At 43.7% G+C, this 25,961-nt stretch overlaps 3 protein-coding genes and 5 pseudogenes across 3 annotated transcripts; 4 read left to right on the plus strand and 4 right to left on the minus strand.

Annotated features, from left to right (window-relative positions):
• The first annotated feature begins 440 nt into the window (after positions 1-440).
• On the plus strand, positions 441-1,849 carry LOC117193158 (annotated as a pseudogene).
• Positions 1,850-2,135: 286 nt separating this feature from the next.
• LOC117193157 lies at positions 2,136-5,411 on the minus strand (annotated as a pseudogene).
• Positions 5,412-5,978: 567 nt separating this feature from the next.
• On the plus strand, positions 5,979-6,863 carry LOC117193333 (geminin-like). The gene has a single exon (XM_033398062.1). It carries the CDS (start codon positions 6,091-6,093, stop codon positions 6,658-6,660), a length of 570 nt encoding a protein of 189 aa, XP_033253953.1. The 5' UTR covers positions 5,979-6,090; the 3' UTR covers positions 6,661-6,863.
• A 21-nt stretch (positions 6,864-6,884) lies between these two features.
• LOC117193332 lies at positions 6,885-8,909 on the minus strand (annotated as a pseudogene).
• Positions 8,910-14,922: 6,013 nt separating this feature from the next.
• Positions 14,923-16,326, plus strand: LOC117193160 (annotated as a pseudogene).
• A 286-nt stretch (positions 16,327-16,612) lies between these two features.
• On the minus strand, positions 16,613-19,887 carry LOC117193159 (annotated as a pseudogene).
• Positions 19,888-20,456: 569 nt separating this feature from the next.
• LOC117193335 (geminin-like) lies at positions 20,457-21,345 on the plus strand. Its single transcript, XM_033398064.1, has one exon. It carries the CDS (start codon positions 20,569-20,571, stop codon positions 21,136-21,138), a length of 570 nt encoding a protein of 189 aa, XP_033253955.1. The 5' UTR covers positions 20,457-20,568; the 3' UTR covers positions 21,139-21,345.
• Positions 21,346-21,362: 17 nt separating this feature from the next.
• On the minus strand, positions 21,363-23,387 carry LOC117193334 (zinc finger protein 184-like). Its single transcript, XM_033398063.1, has 5 exons — positions 23,297-23,387; positions 22,600-23,233; positions 22,152-22,541; positions 21,544-22,096; positions 21,363-21,482 (listed from the first exon to the last, which is right to left on the minus strand). Exons 1-5 carry the CDS (start codon positions 23,301-23,303, stop codon positions 21,429-21,431), a joined length of 1,638 nt encoding a protein of 545 aa, XP_033253954.1. The 5' UTR covers positions 23,304-23,387; the 3' UTR covers positions 21,363-21,428.
• Positions 23,388-25,961: the final 2,574 nt, after the last annotated feature.

Below are 25,961 nucleotides of genomic sequence, written 5' to 3' on the forward strand. Positions count from 1 at the left end.
CCACTTAAGCCCACTATCTTTCAATAGTTCAACGACTTGAGGTAAATGGCGGAAAATAATTGTGTTTGTAAGTTATTCTCGTAGATCCGTCCTATCCTTCCTATTTAGTTTTCATTAGTTTCGGTGGAATATTGAAATACCCCCTTGGACTACAATGGGTTAATCATTATCCGTCTAGGTTTGGAAACCGAATTCCTCGATTTTGATATTCCGAGGAATATTACTGGCTATAAAGAACATTTAGCCACGCCTACAGTTGCTTTTATTGGACTTTGCCTAGAAAACGGTTTTAGCGAAAAAGGTCAACCACAATTCCACTAAATGAATGTTTGTACATGGTAACTACATTCTAACTACACAGTTGCTACATATGAAATACATTTGTATGTAATCGAAGGCGACACTGTCAGTGTGACCGCGGATTAATTGATAAAATATACGGCATCTGGCCACACAACGTTCAGCATGTGCGATTCCTTTGTTTTTGTTTTTTTTGAGCTATGGATGAGCTGGATGCCCAAAAAACTTGGACGGATGAGGAACGTCTGGAGCTGGCTACCAAGCTAGCTGCCGAGCTGGATGCCTTCATCGATTGTCTGGAGAAAAAGCGGTATGAGGAGGGCTGGCCCGAGGATCGATGGCAGGAGGAAATGGACAAGCACCCGTTCTTCATGAAGAAGGCGCCACAACCTGGCGATGATGTCCATCCCATGTTCGAGGGCCTGCAGAAGCTCAAGTACGATCCCGAGGAGAATACACGCGACGAGCTTGCTTTCAATTACAAAGAAGACGGAAATTTCTATATGAAGCACCAGAAATTCCGCATGGCCGTGTACAGCTTCACCGAGGGCATCAAGTCGAAGTCTGACAACCCCGATGTATTGGCCGTACTGTATAATAATCGCTCAGCGGCCCACTATTTCATCAAGAACTACAAATCCTCCTTGAGCGATGTTCAACGAGCCTTATTCTTTAAGCCGGACTACACAAAGGCCCGCTGGAAGGCAGTCCAATGTGCTTATGAACTGGATAAGTTTGATGTGTGCACGCAGATGTGCGTGGAACTGCTGGAGGTGGATATCGACCACAAGGAGGCTAAGGAGCTGCTGCACTAGAACAAGATGAAGAAGGTGACTGCGATGATAATTCCCGATGTTCGCCATATAAGCTCTGGTTTTTCTTTCAGCTGGAAACGGAACGCAATCAGCGGAAAGAGGCTGCCGAGTCCAAGCGTCGTCTGACCCGACTCCAAAAGCTTCGGGACGCCATTGAGCAGCGTGCCATCAAATTCGACGATCAAAAGGTAGGAAAAAAGGCCAACATTACCGAGGAGTTGCTGCGTCCCAAGTTCCTGCCACTAGAGGACCACCCAGTGCACCTCGACGACGATGGCAGCACTCTAATCTGGCCTGCGGCCTTCTCCTATCCAGAGTTCCTCTTCAGCGATTTTCAGCAGCAGCTGCCGGAGACCGCCACCATGATGGATTGCCTTACGACGCTATTTGCCGAGCCACTGCCCTGCGACAAGTCGCATAACTACCGAATGGGAAATGTGAATGTGTACTACTACGATACCGCAAAGCGGCCTGTGTCCACAAGGTGGAACCCGAGAGATCGCTAAGCGAAATTATCAATAAGAAGGGCATTTTTGTCTCTGGAGGAGCAATGCTCTTCTATGTGGTACCGAAGGATACGCGGGTTGAGCAGGAGTTTTTAAATGAGCAACGACGGCCAATGGTCTACAGTTGACGCTATGACGAAATAAAGTGTTCCACTGTTCCATTACACAACTATTTTGCTCTCCCTACTCTGACTCGAGCCAGATTCCATTAAAATGTTTTTTTCGGTTGCAGCAAATACTTTTTATTAAGCTTACATCTTAGTCACGGTACAATTGAGCGTTGGTGGGGCTATATAAGCATTTATTAAATAGGACTAACCAGTTTTTGATATGTTATGCGAAGCCAAAAAGCGTAGTCCCAGCCACACACCGCCCCCAAATATCGGGGAAGGCGCGAGCCGAGTGTAATATTACATTATATAATTAGGTTAGAATATGTATGTATAAATCGTAGAGTAGACAATCAATTCACAACAGTAATACTAGGAGCACTCCTTAAATGGAACTGGATATGATTCGTTAGAGTACTTATGACAAAGCTGGATCAACATATAAGGCTATACTATATAGACTAAGTGCAACGTTGGAAAGCGTATTACCAATGACTATACAATACCAAGATGTTGCATGAGCGACCAAAAAGCTGTTCTATTGCCTTTTCGCCTGTACTTCGTCTCTACCGCGACGCCGCTGCCCATCGGTTTCGTCTGTTCGGCAATGCCTTCACCAGCAACGAAATAATTCTGGACTCTCGAGCCTCAGCACCGTCGAAGCGGTGGTCGCGGAACGCCGATGTCTTTGGAGCGGCACAGTGGGACCTTTGGCCGTCTCAGCTTTCTAAATTAGTTAGTGAATATGAGTTCAATAAATATTTGCACACTGAAAAAATGTTAAACTTTGAGTGCTTATATCTCCTAAACTAAAACTATCTTGAAAATTCGATTGGAAAATTCTCTATTAGATGCGTACATTAAATTTATCTAAAGCACTCATACAATTTTTTGACTATTTCGACTGAGTCCGCACTGTGCCGCGCCAAAGACATCAGCGACCACGCTGCCCTACGGTTTTGGCACGCAGACACTGACATGCTTTCACACCGACTCGACGCTGACCGAGGCATTGACGAAGCCGAGTAGCATTTCGGAGGCGAAGGTAGCGTAAAAGAGAATTGAAGTACTAGACCCGCGCGCCCGTACCATGAAGCGTCAAACGAAAATTGAAAAAGCATTTGTTCATCATGCAACATCTTGGTATTGTATAGTCTTTGGTATTACATACATGGATAAAATAATATTAAGCTGATGATATCAGCTTCTCATCAAAACAACACAAAGCTGGAGAGATCACAATCACAAGATAACCTATAACATAAATTAAGCGATACTTTAGACAATTAAAAGGTGTGTGCTTCCACAGTGACGTGAGTAGCGTGGCATACTTCTGGAGCAATCGAGTTGCCTGCTCGGCCGCCTGATAGTGGTTCTCGTACTCATCCTCCAGTTTGGGCTGGACAATGCCCCCGTTCATGGTGGGGTATCTTGGCTGTCCCTGGGATTTAACCTCAGTGGACTGACCGTCATCGAACTTGAAATCAATATTCTTGAGCATTGTTAAGTGTAAGAGCTCCTCCTCTATTCCTTCCATATTATTGTTGTTGTGATTGGATTATTGGATGAGTCACGGCATAGACTCCCTCGGAGATCTTGTGGGCGGCAGTCTTCATCGTTGAGATTTTAGTCTTGGTGGATAATGATGATGTTGCTGTTGCCGATGCGTTGTTGGCTACCTGACGCTGTTCGACGATTTGCTGTGGCGACGATATATAGAGATTCTCCTTGCGTTCGCGACGCAACTTGGAACTAACAAGGTGCCTCAGGCTTGGGCCATGTTCGGTGGGACTTCGTCGCTTGGATTTAAGAGTATCGCAACTGTTTGGATAGTACGAGGGCACCTTGTCGTCTACGCTTATAATGGACTTCCTGGGCGTCTGGTAGTAGTCCTCCTCCTCCTCCTCCTGATAGCTGTGCTTCTCTTTAGGTGTTCCCTTTTGCGGCAAGGCTGGCAAAGGAGATTCGGTGGATGTGCTGGTGCTGATGCCAATGTCTAGAGGCTCGGCCTCTAGCTCCTGGGCGGCCTTGACAGCCAAGAGATTCTCATACAAATGCTCGGCAAAACCGGACGCAGCTGCTGCTGTGGTGCTGTTCAAGGAGCTGCCATGCATGGCCTCGTAGATGTCACTCTCATTGGCAGCCACCAATGTCTTGGTGGGTTGGTCCTCCGTGTTACAGCTGCTGGTGGAAGAGCAATAGGAACCCGTGGAATATCCAGACGAGGTGGAGGCAGTGCTTCCAGCTGGCTGCGGCAGCACCTTCTTCTCTAAAATTTTCACGATGGGCGCCATCACACAGTATCCGGTGAGATCGTCCACCATGATCTTATTTTTCTTCACACGATTGCTGTGCGGCACTGCACCATGGGATCCGATCAGATTAATGGTTGATGTATTACAAGCGGAAAAGTTAAAGTTATTCGGCAGTTGCTCAGATACATTTAAGCTCTCTAGGGAGCCGGATTTGCTCAAGTGTCTCGTGATCTGTGCGACCAACTGATCCCGTGAGATTGGTTCAATGGCCGAGTCATCCAGACTGATGTTCAGCTCAACGCTAGACTCGTGGCTTTGCGTGAAAATATCCTCCCCAAAGGTGTCCAGAAAGTTGAGCTTCGAAAGGTCGGGACTTGAGAAGCTATTCCGCTGGGATTTGCTCAGCTGGGAAGTGCGCTTCAAGGGCAGAGCCATCTCTGGAGTCGGCGCATTTTCGTAGAGGGGCAACTGGTCGTCCTTCGGCTGCTGGACGGGTTCACTAACACTGCCGGAGCGTTTCTGGCGCGTACTCCCGAAAAGTTTGTCCAGCATGTTCTTGTATTTCTTCTTCTTGGCTAGCTCTACTTCGGGGTTGGTGCAGGATCGCGGAATATCGCCCAAAGGAGAGCACTCAAATGTGTTTATGCGTTTACGATATGGGTGCGTTGGTAGGGGAGGTGGCGAAGGCGTCTCCATAACAGCTGGCTTCATCTCCTCATATATGCCCGAGGCAATGGAGGCGCACGATATTCGGCTTCCGTCAAAGATTTCTTCATAGATCTGCGAGACACGCGCCGAGAAATGGCTGATGTCCAAAGCATCTGGCAGATTTGGCAGTGGACCCAAGGCACCAGGACCCCTGCTCAATCGGCGCTGCTCCAGGAAAACCTGTCTGTACAGCTCCAGATTCTTAATGGACTTCTTCATCCACTTCATATGGCGCCGACAGGACAACTCAGTTTCCAAGGCAAAGTAAATGAAGCATTCGCGCCGATTTTGGGTCCAAAACAGCACGTACGAGTGCTGCTTGGTCCGTGAGGTGGCCAAGCTCATGCTGACGCCGGGCACATTCACCGAGACACTCAGCGCTTTGGAAGATGCTGGCGGCTCTTCATTGTCCGCAGATCCCTGAAATGTGAGGCGAAGGAAGCAGGGCACACATTTGATGGCTTCGATTTTCACTTGGCATCGAGTCCACCTCTTATAGCGCAGCGCCATTGCGCGCTTATCGTGTGTATCCAACTTGACTTCCATACACATGGAAATCTTGTTGTGGTCCATCTTTGCCACCAGTAAAATGTTCTGTGCTATGGGCGCAGGATGCTGTTGTGTGGTGGGTGTGCGTCGAGTGGAAATAAAAAGGTGAACGATTTAATAACGCTATTAGCAGATTTTACATGTTTTTTTTTTTTCGAATGGGTGGAGTCCAGTGTGACCGCGAACGTAACGATAAAATATTCTGTCCGACCCTCACAAATATACCAAAATATACCGTAAATATACTGAAGAATTCAAGTTCTATATTCCTCAATTTGTGTACTCCGTGGAATATTACTAGCTGTATAGAACATTTAGCCATACCCACATAATTTTATACGATTTATGAATAAATTTTCTACTTGATTGGCTTAATTAAAATAATTGATTTTATTGGATTTCTATATAACGTTGAAAATGAAATTAATAGATTGATGAAATTGACAAAATGAAATAACATTATATACCGTAAATATACCGTCGGTTCAATTTTGACCTCAAAAATACCAGAAATATTTCCGTCGATAGTATCGATGGCCGAACTGCTTTCTTCTTCAAATCGGTTAAGGCTCTCGTTTTCGCTCTATGTGGGCAGGGCTGAGGAATTTAGTTAGTCAGCATTATTCAACGGAATATCAACATTTAGCAATAAGAACGGTTTGATTCGCTACCGGTATATTTTGGTATATTTTATATATATTGGTATATTTTATCGATAAGTCCGATATCAACTGTTCAGCATTTTTGGCGGCAATTTTGTGGAAAAAATTAATGCGTAAACAAAACGGCGAGCAAATAACACGTTCGCTTAACCATTGATAAATACGAATAACGAACAGCATTGAAGATGTCTACGGGAGCTGCAAGAGTCTACATCCAAGTCGAAAGCGAGGCCGAGCAGCAGGAGCATCTGAAGCAACAACGCAAGACACTGAAGCCGCTGCACGGCAACGTCAACGAAAAGGAGAATCTGTCGGGACGCGCCTCCATCGTGGATCAACTGAGTCGCTTGAAGGCCGGCGTCCCAATTACGCCCAGTACCAAATACGGCAAACGCAAGTGCGTGGACACGGCAACAGCTGCAACATCGACTAAGGATGCTAATACACAAACTGAGGCTCAGGAGGAGCCGCAAAACGACGCCGACAAACCCATCACAGCAGACGATCTCACCAGTGAGTGTGAGCCCGGGGAGAACTATTACAAATTGTTGGCTGAACAGCGGCGGGTTGCCTTGGAGGACTCGCTGACAGAGAACCGACATCTGCATGAACGCATCGAGGGGCTGGAGGAGGAAATGGATACGATGCGGCAGGAACTAGACGAGGCAAAGAATCTGGTGGAGGTGCTCAAGGAAATCTGTGACGAGGACACCAGCGAGGTGGAGGAGGACGAGACTGAAGCCGCTCAGAACTAATTGCCTGCCCATGCTGCTACCATGTGCACATGATTTGTTTATTTAAAATTATACAATTAGTTGTAGTTAACGAATTCCTTCATTTTATAATTTACCCATGTATGTTCCCTAACCCAACGGACTGGTCTCAGTGAAAGCCAGCAATATATTTACCTGTTAATTGCCAGTTATGATGTTCCCAATAAAACGTATTTCCTAATCTGTTGATTGTAACAATTGCCAAATAAATGAATAGTTTTAAGGTTTATTCAATAGGAAAATACATATACATGGAGTAAACCTATGTGCTCCTATTTCAGCCAATCACTGATGATTTCCTCGCTGTCGAAGTTATCCACATGGAACTGAGAGGGGAGATAAGTTGCTAATGATTGGGCAATTACATTTTGACACAGCTGTACTTACTACAACAGCCTCCTGGTAGGTGGGCACGCTACCACTGACGTCCACATCGTTTACCGCAGCATTCCTGTAAGCAGCATCCGCCTCTGCTGCTGCTTTGCGTATGGCTGCCTCAGAGTCGTTCGCCTCGGCCACATGAGACTCCTTAATGGACGGTGGCTTATTCTTCTGTGCATGAGCACCCTCTACCTTGCCGTGGGCTGATTTTAAGTGCTGGCGCAGCGCATAAATACGCGAGTACTCCGCCCCGCATTCACTACACGAGAATTTTCCACCAGCAAGCACCTTGACAGGGTCTTTCTTTTCAGACGAAACAATCACCAGGGTAATTTTGCTGGCTGGATCATTCTTGTGGGTTTTCATGTGATTGTTGACTGCGTATAGCGAGGAAAAGGGACGGTTGCAAACTTCACACTCGAAAGGCTTGGTGTGCGAATTCTTATGAGCGTTCAGCTGCACCGATGTGCGGAAGGACTTTGAGCACATATCACAGGAAAACTGGCGCTCCGCGTCATGGATGTGGAGGTGATGTGCGTAATTTGACTGCAATTTAAAGCTACATGGAAAGGATAATTATTATTTATGATTTTTATTGTATTCTGTTGACTCACCGCTTGTTGCAGACAATGCACACGTAGGGACGAATGTCTGTGTGGGAGCGCAAATGCAGGGTGAGGGAGTATGAGACACGAAACCTTTTGCCACACGCCTCGCAGGCGTAGGGCTTCTCTCCTGTGTGAACACGTTCGTGTTTGACCTTTTCGAATGGGCGATAGAATACCTTGCCGCAGTACTGGCATGGAAATTCCGGTCTACTTATGTCGACGGGATCTTTTTTTGACAATGAAGTAGAAGGCTCCGCTTGTTTCTTCTCATGCATCTTCAAATGCATCCGGTAGTTGGTGGAGTTTTCGAACTGGCGATTGCAAGTGCCGCACACGAACTTGCTCGGGGCTTCCGTATGCATCTTCTGGTGAACCGTCTTGAGGCCGTAATCAAATCTGAAAGATGATGGCACTGTAAGGAGGGCAGCCGTTTTTGGCTTATCTGAGCACCTACTCTCTTTGACAGATCTCGCAGAAAAACAAATCCAGTCCGCTATATTCCTGAAGGGCGCCCACAGGAAGGGCATCCTGAATTCGTTTGAGCTTGGGCTCGTCGTGTATGCGCATATGGAACTTGAGACTCTTTTGCGTGTTGAAAACGGTATTACAAATTTTGCAATTAAATTTTGGGCAATCTCCGTCGGCAGTTGCTCTTGCAACTTTGCGTCGGGTGGGCTACCTGGGCATGCTCGCATTTTGGCTGGCTACATTGCCCGCCCCTTCTGGTGGGCACACATGGTTTTCGGCACTGCTGTGGCTCTCGTATATAATGTGGCAATCAAAGCAAAAGTAACGTTCCGACTCTGCATCGACCTGCTGTGGGTCATCTATCACGTCCCAAAGCGGCACATCTGCTTTCACTATTTCCTCTTCCTCAACCAAATTAGTCTCCTCAGTTCCTTTTGTTTGGAATTCATCCCTGCCGATGCCGCTGAGGCAGGAGCCACTATGATGGTCCTCCTCGTATGCCTCTTCGTTCTCGTACACATTTCCACAAAAATTGCAATATAATACGCACTCCTGGGAAGGCATGTTGTCGTCCACGTGCCTGGTAGTATCGGTAGATGGGTCCCCACGTTCGATGGAGGCTGAATGGGAGGAGAATTTCACTGTACTGTGAGTGCCATCAATCTCTGGCAGTTTATACTCACACGACATAGCATTACTTGCGCGCAATTAGTTTATTTACTAAAAATTAAACATCTAGTTTACCTAGTGGACCTATCGACCTATCGTTTTATGTCCACGATCAGAAATCATATTCCTCGATTTTGATATTCGATTTGATATTACTCGCTAGCTAGGACCCTCAGCGCTGAACACATAATTTTATACGGTTGATGAATCAATTTTCTACTTAACTGGCTTATTTTTAATACTTGCTTTTATTGGATTTTGCTTAAAAAAAGGTTTTAGCGAAAAAGGTCAAACAAATGAAACGTTAGACGTAAGAGAAAAATCGTTCCAATTGTTCAATTTCTTTATTCCGTTGAATAATGCTGCCTAACTAAAACCATTAGCTCTGCCCACATAATTTTAGGCCATTAATGAATACATTTTCTACCTGATTGACTACTTTTAAGTACTCTCTTTTATTGTATAGTGTAGAAAACAAGGTTTAAGCAAAAAAGGTCAACAAAAAAAGTTAGTGTGAAATGTCACGTCAACCTGAGTGTGGGCACAGGTATACCCTATTTCGTTGATATATATGAAGAAACTGTTTTTCCAAGCTGTTATGTTTGGGACATATTAATGCATATGATTAGAGTCTTGTAAATATATCTCGATCCCGATACCCATTCTTGGTTTCTGTAAGAAGACCAAAACCTTCAACATATCGTTGAAATACCTTTAAATCAGAAACTGACTAGTTTTGGCCTTTATTGGTGCATTAGATGACAAATATTTTCTCAGTTCTATAACATCCATTTCCCAGGGTATGCAAAATGTTGCTCAATCCGCGCAATGCTGTGGAACAATGCTGCTCGATTTCACGGCACATGAGTCTGGCCCATACAAATTAAATGTTGCCAGCAACATAACACGTAATAAAACGTAAGTGAGTGTGGAATGTAAGGGACATTGTTGAGGGGAAAAAGGACATTGTGGCGAGGAAAAATCCAAAAAAAGTCCCACCAAACTTGAGCGCCAAATCCAATTGAGATGGCAGTGCTTCGATAAATCGCGACAGCGATTGATATCGATGATAAATTGAAATCGATGCTGTTATTGATTATTTTAACATTTTTTAAATATACCGAAAAATACCAAAAAAAAACCGAAAAATACTTGAAAATATTCTTCGTTTTTGATCTTCCGTGGAATATTACTAGCAAGATTGATCTCTCAGCCCTGCCCACATAATTTTATACGATTGATGAATCAATTTTCTACTTGATTGACTTGATAACGTTGAAAATTGACCAAATATACCATGATATACCGATATACCGTAAATATACCGTCGGTTAAATTTTTACCTCACATGTTACATGATTACTACATGAAATCACTAACCATACAGTATATAGATGTGTCAGTTCATACAACGAAAGCGTCACACACTGGCTAGCGCGTTCAGTACCCCAGAGTGACGTCATCATGAGAAAGAGAGAACGCAGAGAGAACATCTTTGCATGTGTGGGTACACACGCAATATATTTCGACAAAAATATGTGATTGTATGCTTTTTCAGATTTTTTGAACTCTCTCAGGTCTGGTTCTGTTTTGCCACCAGCATGTTTTAGTGTATGGAGGCACATGCATTCTCACGTACTTTGCGTGTGTGTGTTTAGTATTGCTGGCCGCTAGAACTGAAATTTGAGTTTGGTTCTTGTTTTGGGTCTTTTGATGAACTGACCTACCGCCACAAAATAAATGAGGAATGGGCAGAGGGTGGGGGTATGGTACACTAGGGCGCGGGAAATGAAATAAGAGCTGTTATTTGTTTGATTTATACCACAAAATATAAAATATTACAATAATATAATTACACATTTATTTCCTTATTTTGAGCTGGTTGATTATAAATTATAAAAATTATGTAAGCGCCGTCGGTTCTCGACTTTTTTGTTTATTATAACTAAAACAATGATGTATCTAAATATACAATATAAGAAAAAATATATATGTATATGTATACTAAAATAAATATGCATAAATATAAATGGAATTGGTTTTACATATATGTATTTCAAATAAACTGTCAATCGCGAGCTTTCCGACGGGAATGTGGAAAGAAAAAATTTAGATGCCGGTCGCACCTTGAATACTCTCCTGGATAATTATTCTAATATAAAATCTGTGTTTTCATAATAAGAGGCCTATTTGAAAACTGTAAATACGTTTTAAGCTATACTGTAACTGCAAACGGTATAAAATACGATGCTCTTTTAACTTAAGTGACAGCTAATATTGAACAAGCACAAGCCTTAGGGCTTAATGTACGAGCAGCTATTTGCGACCAGGGCTCAAATAATATAGCTGTTTTCAGAAGACTGGGAGTCGACATTAAGAACCCCAGCTTTAAAGTTCAAGATAAAGAAATATTTGCGATTTACAATGTTCCACATTTGATTAAATCGCTAAGGAACATTGTCCGAAATAGAAATCTTTATACCCCTGATGGCGTTGTTTCATGGAAAATAGTCGAAGAACTGTATGAAATCGATTCCAGAAATTCAACGCGACTCTGCCCGAAATGAACAACAAAGCATATATATCCAAATAGCTTTGAAAAAATGAAGGTCAAATATGCCACTCAAGTGTTTAGCCATAGTGTGGCCGCTGCTCTTCGAACAATGATTAGTTCTGGAGGCTTCTTAAAGTGCAAAGAAAATGCAGAAGCGACGGCTACATTTATTGAAAAAATTAATAGATTATTCGACTGTCTAAATAGTCATGTCCTCTACGATAAAAACCCATTTAGGAGTGCACTGCAAGACAAAAATCTTGTCAATGAGACCCTGTTGGATATGCGAAAGTATTTTGAAGAATTTAGATATCCACAGGAAGTCTACTGCATAAAGGGTATGATTTTAACAATCAACTCCATACTTTCATTGGCCCAAAATGTTTGGAGTCAAAGTGCTGAAGTTTTTTATATTGCTACATCCAAATTAAACCAAGACCCATTAGAAAATTTATTTTATTTAATCAGATCTCGCGGTGTTACCAACAATAATCCAACTATGTATGAATTTAATGTAATTATTAGTAAAATTCTTTCTATGAAACTGGAACTGTTCGCCCGATGAAGATACGATGTTAATTAACATTATAAAAGATAATGTGTCAAGTGAGTCGCCATCAGAGTCTAAAACTTTTGATGACGATATCTTGATTTCCACTAACGAAGATGCAGAGTTAGAACTTTCGATAGAAGCAACAGATTTAAGTATCCAAGCCGCATTTAATGAGAATGCATTAAGATATTATGCAGGGTATTTATTGCATAAGCTGCTGAAAAAGTATGACTGCAATAAATGCTCTGAACTTTTAAAATCGTCCGATGAGGTCCGATGTTCTTCCGAGTATTTAATACTCAATAAAAATTTTGGCTATGTCAGCAGTAGTTTGAAACTTAAAGCTCCTTCTGAAGATTTTTTACATTAGTTAAAATTTATTTTGATATTTAATCTGCATTTCGAGACAAAGTCTCACAAATTCAATATAAAACGAGGGAGAACGTTGTGAGTTGCTGCGGACACCGCAACTCTACAGTTATACCCGATACTTAGTCAGTATGGCTCTCCTCCGGCAGACGCCGCTAATATTGAACGACACGACAAAGAGTGCGTGCGAGAGAGACAGAAAATCAGTCTGAGCGTGACGTCGGGCGCTGCGTAGCCAGTGCAAATTGATTTGTTTCTTTTGGCTATAAAAATGATCCGATCTGATCCAGATTCAGCAATCTGATAGATATGGTCGTTATCTCTGATTCTGCGTTTTTAGTTTTCTCGAATGTGCAATATTGTGGATGCAAAAGATTTTCGTCCTTTGTGTGGGCGGAAGAAGGTGGGGCGAAATTTTGAGATACACGTTGTGGAGATAATGTTTTTTATCCCCAATCGGCCGACTAATTATTTCGAATTAAATAAAACTCGGCGCAGAAATAAAATTACGATATGTTCTTTAATGCGTGACATCCAAATTGCAAGTGTGGCTTGCCTGCCCTTTGCATTGCCGCTCCGATCGCTAAGCGCAGCTTCGCTCGGCCGACGTCGGTAGGCAGACGCAAAGCGGAGATAGCGAAGAGCGAGCTGGCAGAGAGCGTTTAGCAGGGCAAGCAAGCGCAAAGCTTTAACAAACAAATGAGTGACATAGACATAAGTAACAAACAAAATAAGCGGCTGAGGGCCAAGAATTAGGTGCTATTTGGCAAGCAGCTAATCGGCTGGGTTCTGCTCCGAACACACGTTTTATAGTAAGATCTAACAGGAGTGCGGATACAAAATTTGGTTACTCTAGCCTTAACAGTCTCTGAGATTTTTGAATATCCCCAGATTTTCGTCTTTTGCGGGGGCGGAAGGGGTTGTGGCGAAATTTTGAAACAAACTCGTCTCGGTCCGATATGTTAGGAGTGTGGATACCAAATTTGGTTGCTCTAGCTTTTATAGTCTCTGAGATCTAGGCGCTAATGTTTTACTCTAAGCAAAGCCGCCTATGCTACGTGTGTGTTAGAGAGAGACAGGGCGAGAAAAAATGAAATTGTTTTCTTGATGCTGGCTATAGTAATAATACGATCCAATTCAGATTCCGCAGTCTTAAAGATATGGTCATTCTCTACAATTCTACGTTTTTGGTTTTCTCATATCTTTAAAATTGTGGATGCCACAGATTTTCGTTCTTTGTGGGGGCGGAAGTGGGCGGGGCGAAGGTTTGAAATATTTTTGTAGCAGTGAAATATCACAGAAGTCTGGATCCAAAACATCGTTGCTCTAGCTCTTATAGTCTTTGAGCACTAGGCGCTGAAGGGGACGGACAGACGGACGGACGGACGGACGGACAGACAGACAGGGCTCAATCGACTCGGCTATTGATGCTGATCAAGAATATATATACTTTATGGGGTCGGAAACGATTCCTTCTAGATGTTACACACATCCACTTTTACCACAAATCTAATATCCCCCAATTATCATTTTTATTATAATTTATAATCAACCTGCTTAAGATAAGGAAATAAATGTTTAATTAAAGCCGACGGCGTTTGCATAATTTTTATAATTTATAATCAACCTGTTCAAAATAAGGAAATAAATGTGTACCATACCCCCACCCCTGCCCATTCTTTATTTATTTTGTGGCGGTAGGTCAGTTCATCAAAAGACCCAAAACAAGAACCAAACTCAAATTTCAGTTCTAGCGGCCAGCAATACTAAACACACACACGCAAAGTACGTGAGAATGCATGTGCCTCCATACACTAAAACATGCTGGTGGCAAAACAGAACCAGACCTGAGAGAGTTCAAAAAATCTGAAAAAGCATACAATCACATATTTTTGTCGAAATATATTGCGTGTGTACCCACACATGCAAAGATGTTCTCTCTGCGTTCTCTCTCTCATGATGACGTGGGGTACTGAACGCGCTAGCCAGTGTGTGACGCTTTTGTTGTATGAACTGGCACATCTATATACTGTATGGTTAGTGGCCTCGCCCACATAAATTTATCCGATTAATGAATCAATTGTCTGCTTTAATGGCTTGTTTTAAATACTTGACTTGTTTTCCTGCTGCGGCGATTGCTTTGATTGTTTTTGTCTCAATTTTGGTTCAACAAAATACTGATGAAAAACCGAACTTAGCCCACTTAAGCCCACTATCTTTCAATAGTTCAACGACTTGAGGTAAATGGCGGAAAATAATTGTGTTTGTAAGTTATTCTCGTAGATCCGTCCTATCCTTCCTATTTAGTTTTCATTAGTTTCGGTGGAATATTGAAATACCCCCTTGGACTACAATGGGTTAATCATTATCCGTCTAGGTTTGGAAACCGAATTCCTCGATTTTGATATTCCGTGGAATATTACTGGCTATAAAGAACATTTAGCCACGCCTACAGTTGCTTTTATTGGACTTTGCCTAGAAAACGGTTTTAGCGAAAAAGGTCAACCACAATTCCACTAAATGAATGTTTGTACATGGTAACTACATTCTAACTACACAGTTGCTACATATGAAATACATTTGTATGTAATCGAAGGCGACACTGTCAGTGTGACCGCGGATTAATTGATAAAATATACGGCATCTGGCCACACAACGTTCAGCATGTGCGATTCCTTTGTTTTTGTTTTTTTTGAGCTATGGATGAGCTGGATGCCCAAAAAACTTGGACGGATGAGGAACGTCTGGAGCTGGCTACCAAGCTAGCTGCCGAGCTGGATGCCTTCATCGATTGTCTGGAGAAAAAGCGGTATGAGGAGGGCTGGCCCGAGGATCGATGGCAGGAGGAAATGGACAAGCACCCGTTCTTCATGAAGAAGGCGCCACAACCTGGCGATGATGTCCATCCCATGTTCGAGGGCCTGCAGAAGCTCAAGTACGATCCCGAGGAGAATACACGCGACGAGCTTGCTTTCAATTACAAAGAAGACGGAAATTTCTATATGAAGCACCAGAAATTCCGCATGGCCGTGTACAGCTTCACCGAGGGCATCAAGTCGAAGTCTGACAACCCCGATGTATTGGCCGTACTGTATAATAATCGCTCAGCGGCCCACTATTTCATCAAGAACTACAAATCCTCCTTGAGCGATGCTCAACGAGCCTTATTCTTTAAGCCGGACTACACAAAGGCCCGCTGGAAGGCAGTCCAATGTGCTTATGAACTGGATAAGTTTGATGTGTGCACGCAGATGTGCGAGGAACTGCTGGAGGTGGATATCGACCACAAGGAGGCTAAGGAGCTGCTGCACTAGAACAAGATGAAGAAGGTGACTGCGATGATAATTCCCGATGTTCGCCATATAAGCTCTGGTTTTTCTTTCAGCTGGAAACGGAACGCAATCAGCGGAAAGAGGCTGCCGAGTCCAAGCGTCGTCTGACCCGACTCCAAAAGCTTCGGGACGCCATTGAGCAGCGTGCCATCAAATTCGACGATCAAAAGGTAGGAAAAAAGGCCAACATTACCGAGGAGTTGCTGCGTCCCAAGTTCCTGCCACTAGAGGACCACCCAGTGCACCTCGACGACGATGGCAGGACTCTAATCTGGCCTGCGGCCTTCTCCTATCCAGAGTTCCTCTTCAGCGATTTTCAGCAGCAGCTGCCGGAGACCGCCACCATGATGGATTGCCTTACGACGCTATTTGCCGAGCCACTGCCCTGCGACAAGTCGCATAACTACCGAATGGGAAATGTGAATGTGTACTACGAGAACCGCAAAGCGGCCTGTGTCCACAAGGGGGAACCCGAGAGATCGCTAAGCGAAATTATCAATAAGAAGGGCATTTTTGTCTCTGGAGGAGCAATGCTCTTCTATGTGGTACCGAAGGATACGCGGGTTGAGCAGGAGTTTTTAAATGAGCAACGACGGCCAATGGTCTACAGTTGACGCTATGACGAAATAAAGTGTTCCACTGTTCCATTACACAACTATTTTGCTCTCCCTACTCTGACTCGAGCCAGATTCCATTAAAATGTTTTTTTCGGTTGCAGCAAATACTTTTTATTAAGCTTACATCTTAGTCACGGTACAATTGAGCGTTGGTGGGGCTATATAAGCATTTATTAAATAGGACTAACCAGTTTTTGATATGTTATGCGAAGCCAAAAAGCGTAGTCCCAGCCACACACCGCCCCCAAATATCTGGGAAGGCGCGAGCCGAGTGTAATATTACATTATATAATTAGGTTAGAATATGTATGTATAAATCGTAGAGTAGACAATCAATTCACAACAGTAATACTAGGAGCACTCCTTAAATGGAACTGGATATGATTCGTTAGAGTACTTATGACAAAGCTGGATCAACATATAAGGCTATACTATATAGACTAAGTGCAACGTTGGAAAGCGTATTACCAAAGACTATACAATACCAAGATGTTGCATGAGCGACCAAAAAGCTGTTCTATTGCCTTTTCGCCTGTACTTCGTCTCTACCGCGACGCCGCTGCCCATCGGTTTCGTCTGTTCGGCAATGCCTTCACCAGCAACGAAATAATTCTGGACTCTCGAGCCTCAGCACCGTCGAAGCGGTGGTCGCGGAACGCCGATGTCTTTGGAGCGGCACAGTGGGACCTTTGGCCGTCTCAGCTTTCTAAATTAGTTAGTGAATATGAGTTCAATAAATATTTGCACACTGAAAAAATGTTAAACTTTGAGTGCTTATATCTCCTAAACTAAAACTATCTTGAAAATTCGATTGGAAAATTCTCTATTAGATGCGTACATTAAATTTATCTAAAGCACTCATACAATTTTTTGACTATTTCGACTGAGTCCGCACTGTGCCGCGCCAAAGACATCAGCGACCACGCTGCCCTACGGTTTTGGCACGCAGACACTGACATGCTTTCACACCGACTCGACGCTGACCGAGGCATTGACGAAGCCGAGTAGCATTTCGGAGGCGAAGGTAGCGTAAAAGAGAATTGAAGTACTAAACCCGCGCGCCCGTACCATGAAGCGTCAAACGAAAATTGAAAAAGCATTTGTTCATCATGCAACATCTTGGTATTGTATAGTCTTTGGTATTACATACATGGATAAAATAATATTAAGCTGATGATATCAGCTTCTCATCAAAACAACACAAAGCTGGAGAGATCACAATCACAAGATAACCTATAACATAAATTAAGCGATACTTTAGACAATTAAAAGGTGTGTGCTTCCACAGTGACGTGAGTAGCGTGGCATACTTCTGGAGCAATCGAGTTGCCTGCTCGGCCGCCTGATAGTGGTTCTCGTACTCATCCTCCAGTTTGGGCTGGACAATGCCCCCGTTCATGGTGGGGTATCTTGGCTGTCCCTGGGATTTAACCTCAGTGGACTGACCGTCATCGAACTTGAAATCAATATTCTTGAGCATTGTTAAGTGTAAGAGCTCCTCCTCTATTCCTTCCATATTATTGTTGTTGTGATTGGATTATTGGATGAGTCACGGCATAGACTCCCTCGGAGATCTTGTGGGCGGCAGTCTTCATCGTTGAGATTTTAGTCTTGGTGGATAATGATGATGTTGCTGTTGCCGATGCGTTGTTGGCTACCTGACGCTGTTCGACGATTTGCTGTGGCGACGATATATAGAGATTCTCCTTGCGTTCGCGACGCAACTTGGAACTAACAAGGTGCCTCAGGCTTGGGCCATGTTCGGTGGGACTTCGTCGCTTGGATTTAAGAGTATCGCAACTGTTTGGATAGTACGAGGGCACCTTGTCGTCTACGCTTATAATAGACTTCCTGGGCGTCTGGTAGTAGGCCTCCTCCTCCTCCTCCTGATAGCTGTGCTTCTCTTTAGGTGTTCCCTTTTGCGGCAAGGCTGGCAAAGGAGATTCGGTGGATGTGCTGGTGCTGATGCCAATGTCTAGAGGTTCGGCCTCTAGCTCCTGGGCGGCCTTGACAGCCAAGAGATTCTCATACAAATGCTCGGCAAAACCGGACGCAGCTGCTGCTGTGGTGCTGTTCAAGGAGCTGCCATGCATGGCCTCGTAGATGTCACTCTCATTGGCAGCCACCAATGTCTTGGTGGGTTGGTCCTCCGTGTTACAGCTGCTGGTGGAAGAGCAATAGGAACCCGTGGAATATCCAGACGAGGTGGAGGCAGTGCTTCCAGCTGGCTGCGGCAGCACCTTCTTCTCTAAAATTTTCACGATGGGCGCCATCACACAGTATCCGGTGAGATCGTCCACCATGATCTTATTTTTCTTCACACGATTGCTGTGCGGCACTGCACCATGGGATCCGATCAGATTAATGGTTGATGTATTACATGCGGAAAAGTTTTTGGGATTCGGCAGTTGCTCAGATACATTTAAGCTCTCTAGGGAGCCGGATTTGCTCAAGTGTCTCGTGATCTGTGCGACCAACTGATCCCGTGAGATTGGTTCAATGGCCGAGTCATCCAGACTGATGTTCAGCTCAACGCTAGACTCGTGGCTTTGCGTGAAAATATCCTCCCCAAAGGTGTCCAGAAAGTTGAGCTTCGAAAGGTCGGGACTTGAGAAGCTATTCCGCTGGGATTTGCTCAGCTGGGAAGTGCGCTTCAAGGGCAGAGCCATCTCTGGAGTCGGCGCATTTTCGTAGAGGGGCAACTGGTCGTCCTTCGGCTGCTGGACGGGTTCACTAACACTGCCGGAGCGTTTCTGGCGCGTACTCCCGAAAAGTTTGTCCAGCATGTTCTTGTATTTCTTCTTCTTGGCTAGCTCTACTTCGGGGTTGGTGCAGGATCGCGGAATATCGCCCAAAGGAGAGCACTCAAATGTGTTTATGCGTTTACGATATGGGTGCGTTGGTAGGGGAGGTGGCGAAGGCGTCTCCATAACAGCTGGCTTCATCTCCTCATATATGCCCGAGGCAATGGAGGCGCACGATATTCGGCTTCCGTCAAAGATTTCTTCATAGATCTGCGAGACACGCGCCGAGAAATGGCTGATGTCCAAAGCATCTGGCAGATTTGGCAGTGGACCCAAGGCACCAGGACCCCTGCTCAATCGGCGCTGCTCCAGGAAAACCTGTCTGTACAGCTCCAGATTCTTAATGGACTTCTTCATCCACTTCATATGGCGCCGACAGGACAACTCAGTTTCCAAGGCAAAGTAAATGAAGCATTCGCGCCGATTTTGGGTCCAAAACAGCACGTACGAGTGCTGCTTGGTCCGTGAGGTGGCCAAGCTCATGCTGACGCCGGGCACATTCACCGAGACACTCAGCGCTTTGGAAGATGCTGGCGGCTCTTCATTGTCCGCAGATCCCTGAAATGTGAGGCGAAGGAAGCAGGGCACACATTTGATGGCTTCGATTTTCACTTGGCATCGAGTCCACCTCTTATAGCGCAGCGCCATTGCGCGCTTATCGTGTGTATCCAACTTGACTTCCATACACATGGAAATCTTGTTGTGGTCCATCTTTGCCACCAGTAAAATGTTCTGTGCTATGGGCGCAGGATGCTGTTGTGTGGTGGGTGTGCGTCGAGTGGAAATAAAAAGGTGAACGATTTAATAACGCTATTAGCAGATTTTACATGTTTTTTTTTTTTTCGAATGGGTGGAGTCCAGTGTGACCGCGAACGTAACGATAAAATATTCTGTCCGACCCTCACAAATATACCAAAATATACCGTAAATATACTGAAGAATTCAAGTTCTATATTCCTCAATTTGTGTACTCCGTGGAATATTACTAGCTGTATAGAACATTTAGCCATACCCACATAATTTTATACGATTTATGAATAAATTTTCTACTTGATTGGCTTAATTAAAATAATTGATTTTATTGGATTTCTATATAACGTTGAAAATGAAATTAATAGATTGATGAAATTGACAAAATGAAATAACATTATATACCGTAAATATACCGTCGGTTCAATTTTGACCTCAAAAATACCAGAAATATTTCCGTCGATAGTATCGATGGCCGAACTGCTTTCTTCTTCAAATCGGTTAAGGCTCTCGTTTTCGCTCTATGTGGGCAGGGCTGAGGAATTTAGTTAGTCAGCATTATTCAACGGAATATCAACATTTAGCAATAAGAACGGTTTGATTCGCTACCGGTATATTTTGGTATATTTTATATATATTGGTATATTTTATCGATAAGTCCGATATCAACTGTTCAGCATTTTTGGCGGCAATTTTGTGGAAAAAATTAATGCGTAAACAAAACGGCGAGCAAATAACACGTTCGCTTAACCATTGATAAATACGAATAACGAACAGCATTGAAGATGTCTACGGGAGCTGCAAGAGTCTACATCCAAGTCGAAAGCGAGGCCGAGCAGCAGGAGCATCTGAAGCAACAACGCAAGACACTGAAGCCGCTGCACGGCAACGTCAACGAAAAGGAGAATCTGTCGGGACGCGCCTCCATCGTGGATCAACTGAGTCGCCTGAAGGCCGGCGTCCCAATTACGCCCAGTACCAAATACGGCAAACGCAAATGCGTGGACACGGCAACAGCTGCAACATCGACTAAGGATGCTAATACACAAACTGAGGCTCAGGAGGAGCCGCAAAACGACGCCGACAAACCCATCACAGCAGACGATCTCACCAGTGAGTGTGAGCCCGGGGAGAACTATTACAAATTGTTGGCTGAACAGCGGCGGGTTGCCTTGGAGGACTCGCTGACAGAGAACCGACATCTGCATGAACGCATCGAGGGGCTGGAGGAGGAAATGGATACGATGCGGCAGGAACTAGACGAGGCAAAGAATCTGGTGGAGGTGCTCAAGGAAATCTGTGACGAGGACACCAGCGAGGTGGAGGAGGACGAGACTGAAGCCGCTCAGAACTAATTGCCTGCCCATGCTGCTACCATGTGCACATGATTTGTTTATTTAAAATTATACAATTAGTTGTAGTTAACGAATTCCTTCATTTTATAATTTACCCATGTATGTTCCCTAACCCAACGGACTGGTCTCAGTGAGAGCCAGCAATATATTTACCTGTTAATTGCCAGTTATGATGTTCCCAATAAAACGTATTTCCTAATCTGTTGATTGTAACAATTGCCAAATAAATGAATAGTTTTAAGGTTTATTCAATAGGAAAATACATATACATGGAGTAAACCTATGTGCTCCTATTTCAGCCAATCACTGATGATTACCTCGCTGTCGAAGTTATCCACATGGAACTGAGAGGGGAGATAAGTTGCTAATGATTGGGCAATTACATTTTGACACAGCTGTACTTACTACAACAGCCTCCTGGTAGGTGGGCACGCTACCACTGACGTCCACATCGTTTACCGCAGCATTCCTGTAAGCAGCATCCGCCTCTGCTGCTGCTTTGCGTATGGCTGCCTCAGAGTCGTTCGCCTCGGCCACATGAGACTCCTTAATGGACGGTGGCTTATTCTTCTGTGCATGAGCACCCTCTACCTTGCCGTGGGCTGATTTTAAGTGCTGGCGCAGCGCATAAATACGCGAGTACTCCGCCCCGCATTCACTACACGAGAATTTTCCACCAGCAAGCACCTTGACAGGGTCTTTCTTTTCAGACGAAACAATCACCAGGGTAATTTTGCTGGCTGGATCATTCTTGTGGGTTTTCATGTGATTGTTGACTGCGTATAGCGAGGAAAAGGGACGGTTGCAAACTTCACACTCGAAAGGCTTGGTGTGCGAATTCTTATGAGCGTTCAGCTGCACCGATGTGCGGAAGGACTTTGAGCACATATCACAGGAAAACTGGCGCTCCGCGTCATGGATGTGGAGGTGATGTGCGTAATTTGACTGCAATTTAAAGCTACATGGAAAGGATAATTATTATTTATGATTTTTATTGTATTCTGTTGACTCACCGCTTGTTGCAGACAATGCACACGTAGGGACGAATGTCTGTGTGGGAGCGCAAATGCAGGGTGAGGGAGTATGAGACACGAAACCTTTTGCCACACGCCTCGCAGGCGTAGGGCTTCTCTCCTGTGTGAACACGTTCGTGTTTGACCTTTTCGAATGGGCGATAGAATACCTTGCCGCAGTACTGGCATGGAAATTCCGGTCTACTTATGTCGACGGGATCTTTTTTTGACAATGAAGTAGAAGGCTCCGCTTGTTTCTTCTCATGCATCTTCAAATGCATCCGGTAGTTGGTGGAGTTTTCGAACTGGCGATTGCAAGTGCCGCACACGAACTTGCTCGGGGCTTCCGTATGCATCTTCTGGTGAACCGTCTTGAGGCCGTAATCAAATCTGAAAGATGATGGCACTGTAAGGAGGGCAGCCGTTTTTGGCTTATCTGAGCACCTACTCTCTTTGACAGATCTCGCAGAAAAACAAATCCAGTCCGCTATATTCCTGAAGGGCGCCCACAGGAAGGGCATCCTGAATTCGTTTGAGCTTGGGCTCGTCGTGTATGCGCATATGGAACTTGAGACTCTTTTGCGTGTTGAAAACGGTATTACAAATTTTGCAATTAAATTTTGGGCAATCTCCGTCGGCAGTTGCTCTTGCAACTTTGCGTCGGGTGGGCTGCCTGGGCATGCTCGCATTTTGGCTGGCTACATTGCCCGCCCCTTCTGGTGGGCACACATGGTTTTCGGCACTGCTGTGGCTCTCGTATATAATGTGGCAATCAAAGCAAAAGTAACGTTCCGACTCTGCATCGACCTGCTGTGGGTCATCTATCACGTCCCAAAGCGGCACATCTGCTTTCACTATTTCCTCTTCCTCAACCAAATTAGTCTCCTCAGTTCCTTTTGTTTGGAATTCATCCCTGCCGATGCCGCTGAGGCAGGAGCCACTATGATGGTCCTCCTCGTATGCCTCTTCGTTCTCGTACACATTTCCACAAAAATTGCAATATAATACGCACTCCTGGGAAGGCATGTTGTCGTCCACGTGCCTGGTAGTATCGGTAGATGGGTCCCCACGTTCGATGGAGGCTGAATGGGAGGAGAATTTCACTGTACTGTGAGTGCCATCAATCTCTGGCAGTTTATACTCACACGACATAGCATTACTTGCGCGCAATTAGTTTATTTACTAAAAATTAAACATCTAGTTTACCTAGTGGACCTATCGACCTATCGTTTTATGTCCACGATCAGAAATCATATTCCTCGATTTTGATATTCGATTTGATATTACTCGCTAGCTAGGACCCTCAGCGCTGAACACATAATTTTATACGGTTGATGAATCAATTTTCTACTTAACTGGCTTATTTTTAATACTTGCTTTTATTGGATTTTGCTTAAAAAAAGGTTTTAGCGAAAAAGGTCAAACAAATGAAACGTTAGACGTAAGAGAAAAATCGTTCCAATTGTTCAATTTCTTTATTCCGTTGAATAATGCTGCCTAACTAAAACCATTAGCTCTGCCCACATAATTTTAGGCCATTAATGAATACATTTTCTACCTGATTGACTACTTTTAAGTACTCTCTTTTATTGTATAGTGTAGAAAACAAGGTTTAAGCAAAAAAGGTCAACAAAAAAAGTTAGTGTGAAATGTCACGTCAACCTGAGTGTGGGCACAGGTATACCCTATTTCGTTGATATATATGAAGAAACTGTTTTTCCAAGCTGTTATGTTTGGGACATATTAATGCATATGATTAGAGTCTTGTAAATATATCTCGATCCCGATACCCATTCTTGGTTTCTGTAAGAAGACCAAAACCTTCAACATATCGTTGAAATACCTTTAAAACAGAAACTGACTAGTTTTGGCCTTTATTGGTGCATTAGATGACAAATATTTTCTCAGTTCTATAACATCCATTTCCCAGGGTATGCAAAATGTTGCTCAATCCGCGCAATGCTGTGGAACAATGCTGCTCGATTTCACGGCACATGAGTCTGGCCCATACAAATTAAATGTTGCCAGCAACATAACACGTAATAAAACGTAAGTGAGTGTGGAATGTAAGGGACATTGTTGAGGGGAAAAAGGACATTGTGGCGAGGAAAAATCCAAAAAAAGTCCCACCAAACTTGAGCGCCAAATCCAATTGAGATGGCAGTGCTTCGATAAATCGCGACAGCGATTGATATCGATGATAAAATTGAAATCGATGCTGTTATTGATTATTTTAACATTTTTTAAATATACCAAAAAATACAAAAAAAAAACCGAAAAATACTTGAAAATATTCTTCGTTTTTGATCTTCCGTGGAATATTACTAGCAAGATTGATCTCTCAGCCCTGCCCACATAATTTTATACGATTGATGAATCAATTTTCTACTTGATTGACTTGATAACGTTGAAAATTGACCAAATATACCATGATATACCGATATACCGTAAATATACCGTCGGTTAAATTTTTACCTCACATGTTACATGATTACTACATGAAATCACTAACCATACAGTATATAGATGTGTCAGTTCATACAACGAAAGCGTCACACACTGGCTAGCGCGTTCAGTACCCCAGAGTGACGTCATCATGAGAAAGAGAGAACGCAGAGAGAACATCTTTGCATGCGTGGGTACACACGCAATATATTTCGACAAAAATATGTGATTGTATGCTTTTTCAGATTTTTTGAACTCTCTCAGGTCTGGTTCTGTTTTGCCACCAGCATGTTTTAGTGTATGGGTGCACATGCATTCTCACGTACTTTGCGTGTGTGTGTTTAGTATTGCTGGCCGCTAGAACTGAAATTTGAGTTTGGTTCTTGTTTTGGGTCTTTTGATGAACTGACCTACCGCCACAAAATAAATGAAGAATGGGCAGAGGGTGGGGGTATGGTACACTAGGGCGCGGGAAATGAAATAAAAGCTGTTATTTGTTTGATTTATATCACAAAATATAAAATATTACAATAATATAATTACACATTTATTTCCTTATTTTAAGCTGGTTGATTTCAAATTATAAAAATTATGTAAACGCCGTCGGTTCTCGACTTTTTTGTTTATTATAACTAAAACAATGATGTATCTAAATATACAATATAAGAAAAAATATATATGTACATATATGTATACTAAAATAAATATGCATAAATATAAATGGAATTGGTTTTACATATATGTATTTCGAATAAACTGTGAACCAGCTTTCCGACGGGAATGTGGAAAGAAAAAATTTAGATGCCGGTCGCACCTTGAATACTCTCATGGATAATTATTATACCCGATACTCAAAATGAGTATTGGGGTATATTAGATTTGTGGTAAAAGTGGATGTGTGTAACGTCCAAAAGGAATCGTTTCCGACCCCATAAAGTATATGTATATATTCTTGATCAGCATCAATAGCCGAGTCGATTGGGCCATGTCTGTCTGTCCGTCTGTCCGTCCGTCCGTCTGTCCGTCTGTCCGTCCGTCCGTCCGTCTGTCCGTCTGTCCGTCTGTCCGTCCCCTTCAGCGCCTAGTGCTCAAAGACTATAAGAGCGAGAGCAACGATGTTTTGGATCCAGACTTCTGTGATATGTCACTGCTACAAGAATATTTCAAAATTTGTTTCAAAATTTCGCCACACCCCCTTCCGCCCCCGCAAAGGATGAAAATCTGGGGATATTCACAAATCTCAGAGACTATTAAGGCTAGAGTAACCAAATTTGGTATCCGCACTCCTGTTATATCTCACTATAAAACGCATATCTCAAAATTTCGCCCCACCCCTTTCCGCCCACACAAAAGACGAAAATCTGT

Source organism: Drosophila miranda (assembly GCF_003369915.1).
Source record: "Drosophila miranda strain MSH22 chromosome Y unlocalized genomic scaffold, D.miranda_PacBio2.1 Contig_Y2_pilon, whole genome shotgun sequence".
NCBI lineage: Eukaryota > Metazoa > Arthropoda > Insecta > Diptera > Drosophilidae > Drosophila > Drosophila miranda.